An 18,397-nucleotide genomic window follows, 5' to 3' on the forward strand; every position below is an offset into this window, starting at 1 on the left:
GCATTGACACTAAGTAAATGAAAGTTCTTAATTATATGTCTGACACGGTCTCCCATTTACATGTGAGATATAGCTGCAGATGGGGAAAAATGACCATCCAAATCCATCGGCTCACACTCCATTTAACAGGGTATTACAAGGAGACACAGCAGAGAAAGCACATTGCTTGACAGCAGAAAATAGAAAATAAATGCTCAGAAAATGATGATGAAAAATGAGCACTTTCCTCAATCTCCATGTTTTTCTCCCCCCACCCCATTATGGAACGAGGAAGAGCATGCCCTGCAAAAACAAATATAATGACTGTAATCAGAGAAATGCTTGGAAAATTATGCACTGGCATTTCAGATGTACTGAAACATATTGACTTACAACACCCCCTCCCTGTGCTATACACAGCTGACCTTGCTTTCACCACAGTGCTTGTAAAGATACAAGCTATGCTTAAATTTCTCTGTAAATGTACATTTCTCTCTCTTCCTGGCAGCAATTTGGAAGGTCTCGGTTTTTAAGTGTAGAAGTTAACAGGCAATGTTGGACCAAGTCTGACCAACCACAGATTAACTGCACATTAAGACTAAATTTTCCACTGACCGTGGGTGGCATGCTTTTACCAATCATAGCTCTGCTGGGCCAATGCCTGGCAAAAACAACTCAGGGAAAATCACCAGACATATAGAATTGGGAGTGATTAGGATGAATGGCCTTTTTTCAAAGGCTGTGTGTTGACTGAAATAGTTACTTCTGCTTTTTTGAGCTTTTTTAATGGGTTATAGTGCAGGGATGAAAAATAATGCTTTGTGTTCTGAAAGGAGCTAAAATAAACATGGCAGGGAAAAAAGAAAGGAATAGCCAGAGGCTCATGGTGCATTTAGAGAAAGTGTAACAGAATTAGTATTTTTGTGTTCTGATAAAATTTAAAGTTTGTAGTATAATTGGATCAAATGGACAGTGGTAATGAAACCATATGCAAATAAACCCTGGTTCAAAGCTATTCGAGATACTTCCCATTACCATGGCCATAATTGTCTTTGAATTTTTAAAAGCATTGAAATTATTGCAGAATGTTTGTTTTGATGGCTATAGTGGTAGTGGTGATGAATTCAGAAAAAGGGGATGAATTTAGATGGGATGCATTTAGACACTTAAACCAACTTTAGAGATTTAAACTTGTCAGAGAGTGATAAAAAAACCTAGATAAAATCCTAGAAAGACCAAGAATCAAACTTGATTGAGGGCCACAGACTGAAAGTAAACATTGCATCATAACAAAAATGTTCTGGTAACCTTATGGCATCCTTTTATGTCAAATACTTTAAACAATTAATTCAATTTTAAAATGGTATGTTTCAATAATTACGAAGTTGCATGATCTCTACATTGCATAATGTGCATTGTTACTGAAACAAAACTTGTTTTCTTATTCACTTATTTCCAAATATTTTGGCTATTAAATTAACATAGCAAGGGGAGCCTGGGTAACTCAGCGAGTCATTGCTATTTTGACGATGACTACCACCCCTGGAGTCATGAGTTTGAATTCAGGGTGTACTGATTGACTCCAGCCAGGTCTCCTAAGCAACCAAATTGGCCCGGTTGCTAGGGAGGGTAGAGTCACATAGGGTAACCTCCTTGTGGTCGCAATTAGTGGTTCTCGCTCTAAATGGGGCGCATGATAAGTTGTGCATGGATCGCAGAGTGTAGCATGAGCCTCCACATGCTGGGAGTCTCCGCGGTGTCAAGCACAACAATGCCACCACGAGGACCTACTAAGTATTGGGAATTAGGCATTCAAAATTGGGAGAAAAGGGGATAAAAAATAAATACAAAATTATATAGCCTACAGAAATATTGCACCAATACAGAGATGACGACAGTATTCCTCTAGATTTGGAATGAGGAGCTTATAAAAAAAACTTAGCAACTCCAATTGTGTACATGCGTACAGAATTGTTATGTTTGTTTGTTATGGCGTGAGCATCCAGCACTGATTCTGCACCATCTGCACATTGGACAGCACGAAACAAATAATGTTCAGCGAAAATTCAAATGACGATTGTGATGGATATATTTGGAACTATATCAGATTGCAGTGGATTTTTCCACCTTGGATGGAAAAAGAGATGGTATTGAGAGATGTAACAGTTAAGTGTCTTTCTTCAACATAGGCCTAGAGATGGTACATGACACAAAGCATTTTTGCTATTTCTGCCATTCTTGAAACGGTATAACGTCATTTACATGTAGAATTAACAGGTTTAGAAAGATGTATACATCCGTAACATCTGAAGTTCAGTAACTATGTAAAAAGTGCATGCTCACACTAAATTTAACAAGCGCAGGACAGCTGCAAGAGCAACAGAGCTGATTTACTCGTGTATCTTCTGGAATTAAGGTTTGATACAAAAACAAGTTTACTGATTTTGATTCTTTATCTACTGGTTTACTGATTTGCAGCTGCACTGAAAAGTGTATAACAGTGCATGGGAATTTTCAGCATTATGAAATTGTAACTTTATTGTAAATTATTTAAATTGTGCTTAAAACCCGCAATCCCACACCGAATGTCAGGCCCTGCAAACTGTATTATAATAAAATATGAATGTTGCCCTGGTTCCCCTAATTTATGATTTCATTATCCAAAAAACATTACTCTGCAATCTACTAAATTAATGCAATGAAAAGCTGCAATAGTATTTTCTTTTTTTTAATGTTTTTCCCTCTTTTCATATATGGCAAGGCAGGCCAAATCAAAGGTCATCACAGGCCACCTTCAGCCTGTGGGCCCTGGTTTGGGCATCTCTGAACTAGATGAACCAGTCAATGTTGGCATCTATCCAATGTGGCAAGCTTCTTCCAAGTGACAGATGAATGATGCACTGCCGTCAACAACAAAAGATACGGGAAGCGGTTTCTTCCCCTTTAAAAAGTTATTTGGCTAAGCTTACTTTGCTATGATTATACATTATAATTAATTACAGTTAATAATGAGAATTTAACATTATTTTCCTTTGCTGTACATTCCCCTATCAGAATAGACCTGTGACCTTTTTTTGTGTTATGACCTGCCAGTTGAGAACCACTGAACTAGTCGGGTTTTCTTCAATCCTTATCTCTACAAACTATGTACAACTGCTAATATAAAACCTAAAACTTATAGAAGAAACAATGGAAATTCAAGCACCCCTTCACACTATTTTTTATTAGATGAATTGTGTGTTTGGAAAGTTGAAGTGCAGCAATTGAAAGTGTGCCATGAGGAGAATCAGACAGCAGGAGTTATGGGAAAGCTGGAATGATCACACTTCTGAAAATGACTAGAGGGAAAGAATTATGCCATGCTTCAGCATCTCCACACTCTGGTCTCTCATTAGAACAGAAGCATCCCCCCAGCTTTGCTAATAGTGGACTGAGCTTGACGAAGGGCTGGCTGTTAAACCATGATTAAATAATGCCATTTACAAGAGTGAGACTTTGCAACCTTCAGAGAGCAGCCAACCACAAAGCTGTTTATTTGCTATGGAGCGTTTCACACACACTCAAATAAAAAGTTTTATAACAGGTTGCCTTTATAGCTTATAGAGAGAGAGAGAAAGAAATTGAGAGAGTTGGGATGGGTGATATATTGGTAGAAACATGTAAAAATGAGTATTGTTTCTAACACGGTTATGCAAAACTCCTCCACGTGGAAGAGAATGCACATTCTGTGTTCACGTTGCATGTAAAAAGAGGTTGTTAAAGAAATCTGTGCCATCTATGGTAAGGAACTGACTCTCCGCTAAGACAAGCTCCCCTTAGTTACTGTTTCTAACACTGCCTGTCCTGCAACAAAAACTATATGAGAGTAAATTATCCAGGGGTATGTCAACCATTATTTAAATTATCTAAATTACAAAAAATTGAAATGAGGTGATGTTTCTAGCAAAATAATAAATGCATTTTATTACGTTTATAGTGCTCAATTTTAGTGCAAGGCAAAAGAGTGAAGACGTTTGCCTAAAACTAAGCCTTTAAGACCCAGTAGAAGACTCTGCCAGCTGTTTGCTTCATCAGTGTGTGGAACTAACTTAAAAGTGGTAATCCCATTGGCTAGTGCTCACAATGTAACAATACCCGTTTTGATTCAGCAAATCAGTTTGGGTGAACGCAGACATTGAGCTGTTGACAACATGCAGTCTACCTGAGACAAGATGTGAGTAAAAAGAGAAGTCATCTTTGACTTTTCTAAATTACTGTTGTCAAACACATGAAAACATTTTATATTTTGGTAACTTTTAGCAAGATTTTTAATCTCAAATATCTTTAATGTTAGTCATTTTCACTGAAACGTTGAATGACCAATAATGGTTCTGGTTATGTTTGAAATTATGAAGTTGGAGGACATGGAAAACCGTATCCAGTGGAATAACGCCGTATTGTCGGAAATCCTGAGGGCGACGAAGGACAGGATATGGTTAAATTCCTAGATGGGCTATTTCCAAGTCTGCTCGACATAGCAGGCCATAAGATGGAAATCGAGCAAGCTTACAGGGTTCTGGCTTGGAGATCTGTGGAGGGAGACAGGCCCCGATCAATTCTGGCCAAATTTCTGAGATCATCCGATAAATTGTTTTATGCCAGGCGAGGAGTAAAGGAAGGCATTCTTGGAAGAACCACAACATTTTATGTTCTCAGACTTTGCAAAGTCAAAAAGAGAGAAACATGACCGATTCAAGGAATGCAAGAAACTTTAAAATCAACAGAAGATCACTTTTGCACTGATATTCCCGGCCAAATTTTTAATAGATGCTAAGGATGGCCATTTGCAAATTTTTTTTTCTGTTTTTTTTCCTTCTGTTTTTGGGGGTTTTACTGTTGGAATGTGGTCTTTACAATCCTGTTTTTGACATACAATCCAATTTTTCTTACATGTCAAAATGTCACATGTTAATAAGAGTGGATTGTCTTTCTCCATGTTAAATGTGAATGGGTTGGGGCACCCCATAAAAAGAGGGAAGGTTATTTCTCTTCTTAAGCATAATAAATATGATATAGACTTTCTTCAAGAAATGCACCTTTCCCCGGAGGAAGCTGAAAAATTTGGAAAGATATGGGGTGGGCATTTTTTATAGTGCTGGCTCGAGTAAGAGCAGGGGAGTCATTAAACTGATAAGTAAACATCTACAATTCAAACGTCTCAGACAGAGTAAAGATAAATTAGGAAGATTCATTATTGTTTTAGCTGAAATTCAGGGACAAAGTCTTATTTACTGAATATTTATGCACCTAACGTTGATGATCAGGGCTTTTTTATACATCTTGAAGGGATGTTGCAAGAACCCCTCATGATCTAATATTTGACATCAGAGAATTGACCTGAGAATTGGCCTCAGAGAATTGACCTGCGCTAAGATTCTAAAAAACATCTAAAAAAAGAGATACAAGTTTACATTGATTCTGTTGGACCCCTGTTGGCAATGCCAATCAGAAGATGGGAACACAACCCATATTTTTTTTTGGTGTGATAAGATCCAAGAATTTTTACTTCTTTACATTGGCCGGTGTTCCGGTTGTTACATTACTGGGTTTAATTTTTAATAATGCGTAATTTATAGAGATTATTGAATGGGACTTTTACAAGAGTGGAAGTTCACACAGAGGCGCTCTCTGCTGTCACAGACTGTCACTCAAGTCATCAGTGCAGCAGCATCATGCTCTTCAAACAAAGTGAAACACTTTCTTCGCTCCCCACAGTGAAAAAATAATTGTTTTGTCATGCAATGCCTTCATTTAACACCAAGACAAGCAGATATTTCAAGGTTAAAATCACAGCTTCAATTTAAGGTAGCACGCTGAGGTAAGATTTGGCTCTAATGATAACATGGGGTTTTCTGTGTAATGTGATGGTGATTCTGTAAATATGGGCTACTACGACTATCAGTTTTTAAGTGTATATTTTAAAATCAGTGCAGCGATATATTAGTGCACTTTGTCCTGTGTCCTGCATTTCACGAGCAGTATTTACACATTTATCCTGCGTCCTCGTGGGGTTACTGGAAACTATTGCAGCTTCTTCAGGCGGATTAACTATAAAACCATGTAAACATCCAAGTTAAGAGTAAATAAATGCCTTGGCTCTGCTGTTTGCATGATTGACAACTGGAGCGCGAACAGACAGCATTGATGCGCGTGCACAGCGAGATGCACAGGGTGCGCGTGTGAGAGATGCGCAGGCGCGAGAGTGTCTGTGTCTGTAATCGTTCACTATTTCCTATATAGTGAATGACAGTAAGTGCATTATATATTAGCAGTGAGTGAAAGAAATGAGTGAGTGAACGAAATGAGTGAACTCGGACGCTATACACAAAGCGTCGGACCTCTGGGGCTGTAATAGAAACATCACCACATATGAATTTTTAAAATACTTGTGCCTTACTTGTTATTCTTATTATGAAATAATATATTAATACAATAAATCATCATTCTGTTTTTCATTTTTAATATACACTGTGTGTTATAAAGAGTAAACACATTTGTTCAAATAAAGACTTTATTTTAAAATGTATCTGTATTTTTTGCCACTCTATATGTTATTATGTTATTTTAATCAAGTAATTTTGTCAAAATGTAATATAATACATTCAGCATGAAATAAAACATTGCAGAAGTGAAGGAAGCAGTAAACGCCCAGCTCCTACATCTCCCACATGGTGGATTGTGGGCAATTAACAGTCGTTGAGTGTACATCAAATGTAGTGGGTAATAATGAGTGAATAAAAGTAAGGAATGAGTGGCTCACTCAGAATTCAGACAATCCTATAAAATGGCGGACACTCTAAATATTGCACTATATAGAGGATAGGGGCGGTTTCAGACACAGCGAGTGTTTCATAAGTAGGGTTGGTACCCTACGCACTAGGCTGTGTACTCTGCATTTAGAGAGTGGAGGTACTGCTGATCTAAATTATTTTGATGCTGAAAACTGTAACTACACTGAAGTAAGAATCTGCACGGGACTTTAAAAGCTAAGAAATAGCAATAGGCAGCATTAATAAAGCATGATCTTGCTTTGGTTTATATTTCAGCATTATATATAATGTCCTTGTGGGACATTTTCACGTTTTCACCATAATAATTTATAGAAATCTTTCCAAACCTCTCTTATTGACAAATTCATCCAGATCTGACAAGAGCCCTTAAAGGGATAGTTCACTTCTGATAGGCTAATTGGTCAACTGGAGGTGTACCTGTGTATGTACAGTATTTTAAGGCTTACCTTCCAACTCAGTGCCTCTTAGCTTGACAACATGGTCAAATCAAAAGAAATCAGCCAAGACCTTAGAAAAAAACTTGTGGACATCCACAAGTCTGGTTCATTCTTGGGAGCAATTTCCAAATGCCTGAAGGTTCAACATTCATCTGTACAAACAATTGTATGCAAGTATAAACACCATGGGACCATGCAGCCACATACCACTCAGGAAGGAGACATATTCTGTCTCGTAGAGATGAACGTAGTTTGGTGCAGAAAGTACAAATCAATCTCAGAGGACCTTGTGAAGATGCTGGTAGACAAGTATCTACATCCACAGTAAAACGAGACATATATCGACATAACCTGTAAGGCTGCTCTGCAGGGAAAAAGCCAATACTTCAAAACCGCCATAAAAAAGCCAGACTAAAGTTTGCAAGTGCAAATGGGAACAAAGATCTTACTTTTTGGAAAAATTTCCTCTGGTCTGATGAAACTAAAATGTAACTTTTTGGCCATAATGACCATCATTATGTTTGGAAGAAAAAGGATGAGGCTAGCAGGCCGAAGAACTCCATCCCAATCGTGAAGCATGTGGGTGGCAGCATCATGTTGTGGGGTGCTTTGCTGCAGGTGGGACTGGTGCACTTCACAAAATAGATGGCATCTTGGTAAATGGTCTGCACTTATATAGTGCTTTTTTAACCTTAGAGGTTACCAAAGCGCTTTACACTGTGTCCCAATCACCCATTCACACACACATTCACACTCACACTCACACACCAATGACATCATGAGGAAGGAAAATTATGTGGATATATTGAAGCAACATCTCAAGATGTCAGTCATGAAGTTAAAGCTAGGTCACAAATGGGTCTTACAAATGGACAATGACCCCAAGCATACCTCCAATATTTTGGCTAAATGGCTTAAGGACATCAAAGCAAGGTATTGGAGTGGAGTGTACATCACAAAGCCCTGACCTCAATTTGATAGAAAATTTGTGGGCAGAAGAGAAAAAGCGTGTGCGAGAAAGGAGGCCTCAAATACTGACTTAGTTATACCACTTCAGTCTGGAGGAATAGGCCAAAATGCCAGCAACTTATTGTGAGGCTACCCAAAATGTTTGACCAAAGTTAAACAATTTCAAGGCAATGCTACCAAATACTAACAAATTGTATATTTAAGCTTCTGACCCACTGGGAATGTGATGAAAGAAATAAAAGGTGAAATAAATAATTCTCTCTACTATTATTCTGACATTCTCAAAATAAAGTAGTGATCCTAACTGACCTAACACAGGGAATATTTCTATGATTACATTTCAGGAATTGTGGAAAAACTGAGTTGAAATGTATTTGGCTAAGGTGTAAACCTCTGACTTCAACTGTACATGGCTGCTACATTTTAGTTCTAATTATTAAAGTTCAGTTGATATGTTTTCTTTGAAATGATATCACATATTCTTAAAAACATTCTAAAAAAATAAAGTATTCTCATCACATATTCTCAAAAATTCTTTAAAACTGCTATATTGTGTTGAGAGGCTGATGAGTTTTCAGATCGATCCTCCGCTCCTAAAATTACCACAAGAATGATAAAATAGCACCACTATCAACTGTGTATTTAAGCCTGGTACTTTATATGTTTGCCAAAATGGTTTCTAATACAAAACAAATCTGCGATAGACGAATCTGCTTCAGAAGCAAAAACATCACTTATCATGTTCAACATAAAAATAGAGAAAAGCTAATTTTTGGCTTGGATTAAAAACATACAACATTAGACATAGATAAAAATAGTATTTTTAATTAGTTATTTGTTGATCACGTTGTTTCAATATATGACTGTTCTGATGAAAAAAAGTTCTTCAAATGTCTCAATATTCTAGCTATACATTGGCTATTGTTTTAAATAAAAATGAACCTTTAATACTTTTTCCCAGCAGTTTTATTTTTAGTTTTACATAAAACATTTTGATTGTGAATGTCAAGAATATATGATTTTTTTTTTTTTTTGCTTATGATTTCGCCAACCCTTACGAGAGACAGAGAGAGAGAGAGAGAGGTATACAAAATCATACCTTGCTATCAATCTCACTGCTGCCAAGGGAAGTCTGGATGACAAAAAGCAGTGTGTCCGTCAGACCTTCACATTCTCTCATCCTCCTCCGAGCCTCCTCCCCCGCAGAACTCACATTCCTGAGGAAGAGAAACAGAGGTACACAGGTCAGTAATAAGTGTGTTAAATCAGACAGATTCATTCTTATGCTTGTCCCAGAGGTGCAGATTCACTCCAGGGATATGACTGCTTTTTTCTTTACCACTGTGACAAACAAAATGCAAATGTACAATATCTCATGAGTGTGTGCCATTAAAACAAATCACTCCAAATCTCCCACCTCTGGCATGTATTAATACAGTATCTGATACTAATAGTCTTCAGGGAGAGAGATACTGACACTAAAATACATTTGACAACAGAAAAAGGGATGGATAGGGATCATTGGCATCATTTCAGGCAATTGAAAAAGTCTTCAGATTTTGTTGTTTCTTGGAAAATGTAAACTATCACAAGTTTTATGGGTGGTTGACATGAAATACGCATAGAAAGTTGACATGCACTGCGGTGTGGTGCACAGTACTCCATCACAAACTAAACAGCATTTTGCTAATTCTTCCAAGGATTCTCTTATAATAACCAATATTAGGCATGCAGCTTTTGTGACCTTATATTAATTAAGAGAATGATTATACTTTTGAACATTTAATTTGTTACACTCCATGAAAATGTATAATGAAGGTAAGAGGGTGATTAAAAAAGGTGAAAAACAGGACCTAAGATTTGCACTTTTCTCTAACATTTATTTGACATTTATTTCTCAATACCCATACACTATGGAAGCTAAATACTGTATGGAAGATGCAACTGGTTAACTCCATGTAAACAAACAGTGAAAATCAGGTGTGATACGTTTTTAGTGAGGTATCATGGAAGTAATTTTCTGTGAAAATGTTATGCGTTGTGATAAAATCACAGCTAAACAGAACATATTTGATGTTTAATATACAGCTGTGTTTAATACAACTAATGAGATTCTGCTGTGGGAGGGCCAATGTCAGAAATGAACTTTTACATTAAAACGATTGTTCACCCAAAATGACAATTCGCTCATCATTTTCTCATCCTTGTGCCACCCCAGACGTGTGACTTACTTTCTTCAGCAGAACACAAACAAAGATTTTTAGAAGAATATCTCAGCTCTGTAGGTCCATTCAATGCAAGTGAATGGTGATCAGACCTTTGTAGCTCCAAAAATCACATAAAAAATCCATACGACTACAGTGGTTAAATCCATATCTTCAGAAGCGATATAATAGGTGTGGGTGAGAAACAGATTGAGGTCCTCTTTTTTTATCTCTTTATCTTTTTTATCACTTTTAAATCTCAAACTCACATGTGATGCCTGTTTAGTTTAACTTTTATATCTGAAAGTGAAAGTTAAAGTGGAGATTAAGTGTAAAAAAAAAACTTAAATATTGTTCTGTTTCTCACTCACACCTATTACATTATATTGCCTCTGAAGATATGGATTTAACCACTGGAGTCATATGGATTACTTTTATGTTTCCTTTATTTGGTTTTTGGACCTACAAATGTCTGATCATTATTCACTTCATTGTATGACCTCTTTATTTGTGTTCTGGTGATGAAAGTCAAACACATCTCGGATGGCATGATGGTGAGTAAATGAGGGGACAATTTTAATTTTTGGGTGAACTATCCCTTTAATAGTCAATATTTGCCCCTAGATTTGATTTTCAGGGGCATCATGAGGGTATTTTTTCCCCTATACATTTAAAACAAACTGTACTGTACCTCAAATGTAAAAGACTGAGAATATATTATATTTTCCCATAGGAATTAAATCAACATCAATTTAGATTGTATGCCAAAATAACTAGAATTCTAATACTAAAAATTATATCAAATGATGTCAAAAAAAACAAAAAAAAAAACACATGAATTCTTTCACTATACAAAGGCATTTTTTGCAAACCATATTTTTTAATATTGGGGGTATTTTTGTCATTTTAGATGGCATTTTTGCCCCAAACCCCATCTATTTCTGACCCAAGATAGGGCTGCCAATAGAAATGGAATACCAAGATCCCACCCACATTGGGCTGATCCGGATGTGTCAACAACACCACCATTTGGAAAGGTCAACATTTTGGATATAACCTTTAAAAAGTAATCACTAGCTAACCTAGTGTCCTTACACTAACAAAAATGCTGCAACACTGTGCAGTCTATGCTGAACGAACCAGCTAGACTCAAGACAAAAGGTGGATGATTTCACACATGAAAATGCTGACCAAGGCATGACAAGTGTTGCAGGCTGCATCTGTCAATTCACTTACATGTGTTTATGGAGCTTGACCTTTCCAGTATGGAGGAGGCACTGATATATCGCTGTGATTACAAACTGCAGCAGTAATGCAAATGTTGTATCTGTATTCTATGTTTATGGTGCTACCCAGTGTAACACAAAAAACCAAAAAACCAAGCAACCGACAAAATGCATCACAGCTGGTTAGGACAAAATCTCATGGATTAACATGGACGAAATAGAATTTATCGCTTGTCGCATAATGTCTTGTTTACGATACGATCTTAGACATTCACTGTGACAAATTACAATGAGACAATGGCACAATTTCAAAAGTAAATCACAACCCATGTGTTTATTCAACACACAATAACAACAAACCAGAGTTCTATTTAAGACTCTATTCCATATCATATGAGTGTGTTGAGAAAGGTTTTATCTCGGCTAAAAACTCCCTTGTGTGTCGAATTAAAGAACATGAAATGTGAGAGTCTCTATGCAACAACACACAGAATTGCCTTTGGGAAAATGGCCCACTCATAATAAAAAAATCTCCCTCACATGAATTGTAATGGAGAAACAGGATACATTACACCATACAGGATTTACATTTCTGTATTCAGTGGAACCAAAATCAATTGCTATGTATCATTTATTTGAATCGGTATAGCTGAGAATGAGGAAAAAATTGCTTCCTTGTCAATAATATATGAAAATAGTTGGAAAAAGCATTGGAAATACATAATGTAACCTGCATATGAAGCATTGGTATTACAAACTTGTCTATTTATTTCCTTTATGGCCCTGCTTTATTAAATATTCAGGGGATCTGAAAGCACCAGCTTTTGGATTTAAGACCTACAGTATATTTGTAAGTGTTATATCCAATTTGTTGTGTAAATTTTCATCAAAAAGTCATTAAACAAGGCATGGCTTACAGAAACATACAAGTTATAACAGACATGTTTCATATGAATTAAATCATTTTGAATCGAGTCACATGCTAAACCAATCGATGTTGATGAGATTTATCATTAGAACCCTGAATTTTGTAAAATGAAAAAGTAAACAATCTTCTAAATACATTATGCAAATCATAGCTATTGAATACAACTAGTAGACCAAGACTATTCTTTTTCGAATATGTATACTTTCTTGCTACATAATATGCAAAAATCATGAATACTCACCTTCCTAAACCTCACTCCCTTCCTGGTCATGGCACCACTGTTGCCGTTCCTACTCGACCCGCTCCGAGCGGGATTCAAACCGGTGTCTCCGGGAGGGGAGGTGGGCATGCTAACGAGGAGGCTAAAGGCTATAGCCCCTAGTGTCAGTCCCTAGTGTGCCTCTTGAGGACAGGGGAGTGAGGTTTACACACTACACAGCCAACTACCAGCTGGCTACCGTTACACTTACAAATGTTATACAATGTGTATAGATTGGGGTGCCTGACTGACTGGGATTGAGAGATGCTTTGCCGAACCAATGGTGCAAAACACAACGTTACCGATTTTTTATGTTATTATAAGAAGTTTACAAATATTTTCAGTTGATTATGAAACTGTGGTGGTACGCCACAGTCTAGGTAATTAATGGGAAACACTGTGGTAGTCCTGTATACTGAACAAACCGCAATACAACCAGTAAACTTCAAATTTGTATTCATATTTTGCTAAATACTTTGACACAAAAATGAGAGTATAAGAGTAAATTCAAGCAACTTCATTAGGTACACCTGTATTGCTTTTTAAACAGCATTGATGGAATTATCACACATGTATACTAAACATAGGTCAGATGCTTTTACTCCACCATCTGTCTCAACTCATCCATTCATTTAATAAGTAAATACATAAATTAGTTTCAGAAAGATATGCTTAGTCATGCATATTTTATATGTCTACAGAACTCATTTCAACCATATGCAACCAGCAGTAGTATCACCCTGAAGCTCAAGACTGGTTGCTAACTGAAGCTAAGCAGGGTTGAGCCTGGTCAGTACCTGGCTGGGAGACCTCCTGGGGAAATTAAGATTGCTGCTGAAAGAAGTATTAGGGAGTGTGTTGACCCTAATTCCCCAGTGTTGTGATGGGGACACAATATTGTAAAGAAGCACTGTCTTTCTCTGTGGTCAATAAAATTCCCAGGACACTTCTCTAAAAGAGTAGGGGTGTAACCCAGGTGTCCTGACCAAATTCCCCCATTGGCTCTTATCAATTATGGCTCCCTAATAATCCCCATCCATTATTTGGCTCTATCACTCCACTGTGGAGTGATAGACTTATTGGTTGAGGAGAGTCCCCTGTTCACAGTGTAAAGTACTATATAACTGTAATGTTCATTCATATAATAAACATAATTGAGAAACACAAATTCAGTCAAGTATGTCCAAACTTTTAACTGGCAATATTTACTGTATAAGTGGCTATCTGCAATACATCTACAATCGGCCACTCTGCATTTAAGATATCAGCATAGGTTATTTAGACACTCATATTTGTCAACACTACTTAAAAAGTGATTGCATAACACCTAAAATACTACTCTGTTGAATAAGTAGTACAGCACTTCACAGCAATGACAAAGCAGTTTCTCAGATCCTGCCATTGGCAAAAGCATTCATCTATGCTGCTCTTACTTAATGGAGAGCTTGTTGCAACCCTTTTTGTGGGAAATTAAACATCCAAGCTCCACAACCATATGGGAAAAGAGTTAATCAAAGGTTATGCTAATACGCATCAGACTGAGAAGAGCTCTGTGCTCTCCAGGCCTGACTACCCTATGCAATAAAATGTAACAAGCATACAAGAGTCTGAATCCAAGAGGTCATTTAATTTGGGTATTTTTTTTTTGGCATTCTTCTTGTTTTATAATGAAGCAGTTGGGAATGTTGTGGTGGAAAGATAAAGCATTTTGAGTATGAAGTGAACATATTAAAGGAATAGTTCACCCAGATAGGAAATTCTGTCATCATGTACTCTTTCTAATTTTGTTTCAGTGCCTTTTGACTTGCTGCTTTACATTTCCATTTTCGTTCCATGGAAGAATATGTGTTTGGAACAACATGAGTTGTTGACAGAATGTTTGGGTTAACTTACCCTTTAATAAGATAAATTTCATCCAACCATTTGGTTTCAGTCATGAATCACAACAACTTTCAAAATCCTGGGGCCATTCTGGGTTATTAAACAGTCAAATGAGTCCCATTAACAGCACACAGGGAACATTAATGAGGAGAGAGAAGACCTCAAGGTTTGGGTTCGTCCATAATCACACATGCACACACTTCACTCTCCTGACTTCCGGCAACCTGTAAGGGGCTCCATGAGCGCCAATTAAAGTGTTTAGTTTCCCACAAGCATTTCTCTTTTATGGGGCTAGCAGCATCAGCTTTTTTTAATTGATCAAAATCTTTCAAGGCAGTGAACAGTGTCCTGAGGAATAGGGGTGGGTGGTGACCAAAATTGTATCACAATAATGGTACCCATCAAAATATATATTTTTTTGTTTATAACCATGTAATAACGGTTCAAAAAATCCCAGTAATGAAATACTTTAGAAATTAAATGTGCTTCATTTCATTTGAATTTTGTTTTTAATTTGGGACTTAAAAGGTTAGTTCACCCAAAAATTAAAATTCTCTCATAATTGACTCATTCTCATGAAATCCCAGGTGTGTATTACTTTTTTCTGCAGAACACATTTGAAGAAAAATAGAAAAATATCTTGGCTCCATATTATGCAAGTGGGTGGTGATCAGACTTTTGAAGCACCAAAATGAACAGACAGTTAGCATAAACATCATCAATACGACTCCAGCGGTTAAATTAATGTCTTCTAAAGAGAGACGATCACTTTGGTGCGAAAAAGATCAATATTTAAGTACTCTTTAAATATAATCCATCGCTTCTGTTAAGCTTCAGGAGAGCGCTGAGTTCAAGTGGTCTCTCGTGTGACGTATTTGCGTTGAAATGTTACAGACGTAATCTCACGCTCTTCTCTCAGTTGAGACATCCAAGATAAGTACACAAATGCACCATTGTGAGTAAAGAAACAGATACAAATAAAGATCTAAACCTACGAAGCTTCTGTACAGCGTTCCACCTACTCAGTTGTAAACAGCGTGTGTCGCACGTGTCAATTCTCGAGTGAACATGCCAGTGCGATTACGTCACACATGTATATTGCTGCTGACCGGAAGTAATGCTTTATAGTTAAAAAGCACCCAAAGCAATTATACCGCTTTAGAAGACATTAAATTAACCCCCTTCTGCGACTAAAATGTTCCTGAATGCCGACATTTGTTTTATTGCAACAATAGATGAAAATCTAGTTTTGTTCGACAGCGACAGTCGGGTGTGTATGCGTTCATATGCGGCATGCAACAACAAAGAAGCATGAGAGAGTCATGAACAAATTACTGTTTTTAACTGGGACTTTTTGATGAATCAACTGAAATGAACTGAGGATTTGAACTCTGGAGCTCAGGTTAAACTGCATCTGGGATTTCATTCAATTTGCACTCTTGTAGTCTCTGTGTCTGGGCCATTGGTAGCAGTAAAGAAGGACTTAATATTTTAAAACAATTTAAATGATATATATATATATATATATATATATATATATATATATATATATATATATATATGTATGAGATCCAGCTTTTGAAATTTAGGACAATTGAGGGACTTGTACACAGCTAATACACAAGGTGCAAAACATTAATTGATGCTTAAGAAGACAACACACTACTATATGCATACAATGCTTTATGTAAATATCTGTAATGTAGACACTGAAGGGCAGTACTAAATAAAAAAAAATATATATATTTGTACAAATTATGAAAGGGGTGTGAACATTTATGAGACAAAAGGGGAATCCAAACTTATCTTCTAAACTATACAGTGCATACTGTATATTAAACTTCATATTAATGGGTTATTATCAGAAGTTTTTCTTTGGCTTTCTATCAGACATTACAATCTATGTTTCTGAACAGCAATCTAAATTGAGCAAATCTGTGATTTGGTGACTAAAAACAGCAATTTGGCTCCTTAATGTTTCAGTTTAGGAGCAAATGGCTTTTTTTAGTCTGGAGCCCTGCGCTGGGGTTGTATCGATGACGTTTATGATGACTGTTCTTTTTGGAGCTTCAAAAGTCAAATCACCATCCACTTTAAGGACCTACTGAGATAAGATATTTTTCTATTTTCTTCAAATGTGTTCAGCAGATGAAAGTCATTCAAATCTGGGATATCACGAGGGTGAGTAAATGATGAGAGAATTTTAATTTTTGGGTGAACTAACCCTTTAATAGATGTCAAAAAAATACAAATAAAAAAATTGAGAGATATGATTATTTACAACAAATGATTGATAAGTTTGGTATCAGGGCAAAAACAGCTTCACAATATGCAACATTTGAGTTTAAATTCAAAAGCAGTAAAACATTATAAATGTAAGTAGATGAGTCACGTTCAAAGCTGTTGTAAAAACTACAAGCTACAGGACCTGTGACCCCAAACAAGTTGAGTTCTATATAAATACAGCAAGGGGTGATGTTGCATGGCAACCCTAAGCAACCTACACAATGTCTAAGACCTTATGCAAATGGCATATCTCAACACACACACACACACACACACACACACACACACACAAATGTAATCACACGTGTTCTAATCACCAAAGTGGCCTACACTGGAAGCACCCATCTGCAACTCAGTTTGCAGAATAGACGATAGATGAAATTACTGCGATGACATACTGCAGGCACTTCTGGGTTCTTTTGAGCAGCAAATTTCAATAGTGGCTATGGGCAGCTCTGAAATTTAATGATCTTTTAAGCATTACATAATGTGATCATTTTTGTTTATGTTAACGAAAGTTGGATTGATATCTATGGTTTACAGTGAAGAAATAAATGTAGGTTCTCTCTGAACTGTCGGCATAACCGGGGGGTTTAGCTTCAGTTATACCATGGAACGAATTAAATAATTTCAATATGCCTGTATGATTATGCCAGATTTGTGACAGGTTAGTAGATATCCTCACACATTTAACACACTTCTAAAACCTTATAAATATGGCATAGAAATCTAAATTACCATGACACATGCATTATGCATTGTTACTACTTAAATTATTGGTCCACATACAGTAAATATTAATATTTTACTTAATATAACCAAGTACTTAATAACAGTTGGTTTCAATTAACAAGTTACTTACTCTTCTGCAGTTAAAATAAATGCAAAGACATAATTTTAGAAGCAATACATTATTTTTATTCACATATCCTTTCACAAACAGTAGCCTATGTGCTGCGTTGGTGGAGATGGGATCCCATTCATCCTGTTAGAGCTTACATGGTGATATAAGATAATTTATAATTTTTTGGTTGGTGTTGTTTTATTAAAATCAAGCCACTAATATACTGTACCAAAAAATCTCTAACAGCTGACACGTTTTTACCATTGTATGTACAGTTTATTGTCATACTGCTTAGCCCTACTGAGGAATATGGGGAGTCCTGTAATTGAGACCAAACGCAGATAGATGATTCACCTCTGATGAGAGTGATGGATGTGACAGAGGACGGCTCTGCTCGCAGCTTGGCAGAGATGTAGACAATGCATCACGCAGGCCGAGAGGAGAAAGAGAGAAATTGTTTCATTACTTTTCAAGGTGCGTCACGCTGGACTGATATCAGAGGGGGAATTAGAGGCTGCCATAGGCATGATTTATCATGCCATCATTTGATGGAG

The 18,397-nt window shown here is 36.7% G+C and overlaps 1 protein-coding gene across 2 annotated transcripts in view; it reads right to left on the minus strand.

The window, feature by feature from the left end:
- The window catches only part of LOC127634829 (catenin delta-2-like), a 422,761-nt gene that overhangs the window by 58,121 nt on the left and 346,243 nt on the right, over positions 1–18,397 (minus strand). For both annotated transcript variants that reach the window (XM_052114524.1, XM_052114525.1), the window contains one exon: positions 9,315–9,432. In XM_052114524.1, the coding sequence (XP_051970484.1) occupies positions 9,315–9,432 (118 nt within the window). The remainder of the gene's footprint in view (positions 1–9,314; positions 9,433–18,397) is intronic.

This window comes from Xyrauchen texanus, chromosome 42 (genome assembly GCF_025860055.1).
Source record: "Xyrauchen texanus isolate HMW12.3.18 chromosome 42, RBS_HiC_50CHRs, whole genome shotgun sequence".
Classification (NCBI taxonomy): domain Eukaryota; kingdom Metazoa; phylum Chordata; class Actinopteri; order Cypriniformes; family Catostomidae; genus Xyrauchen; species Xyrauchen texanus.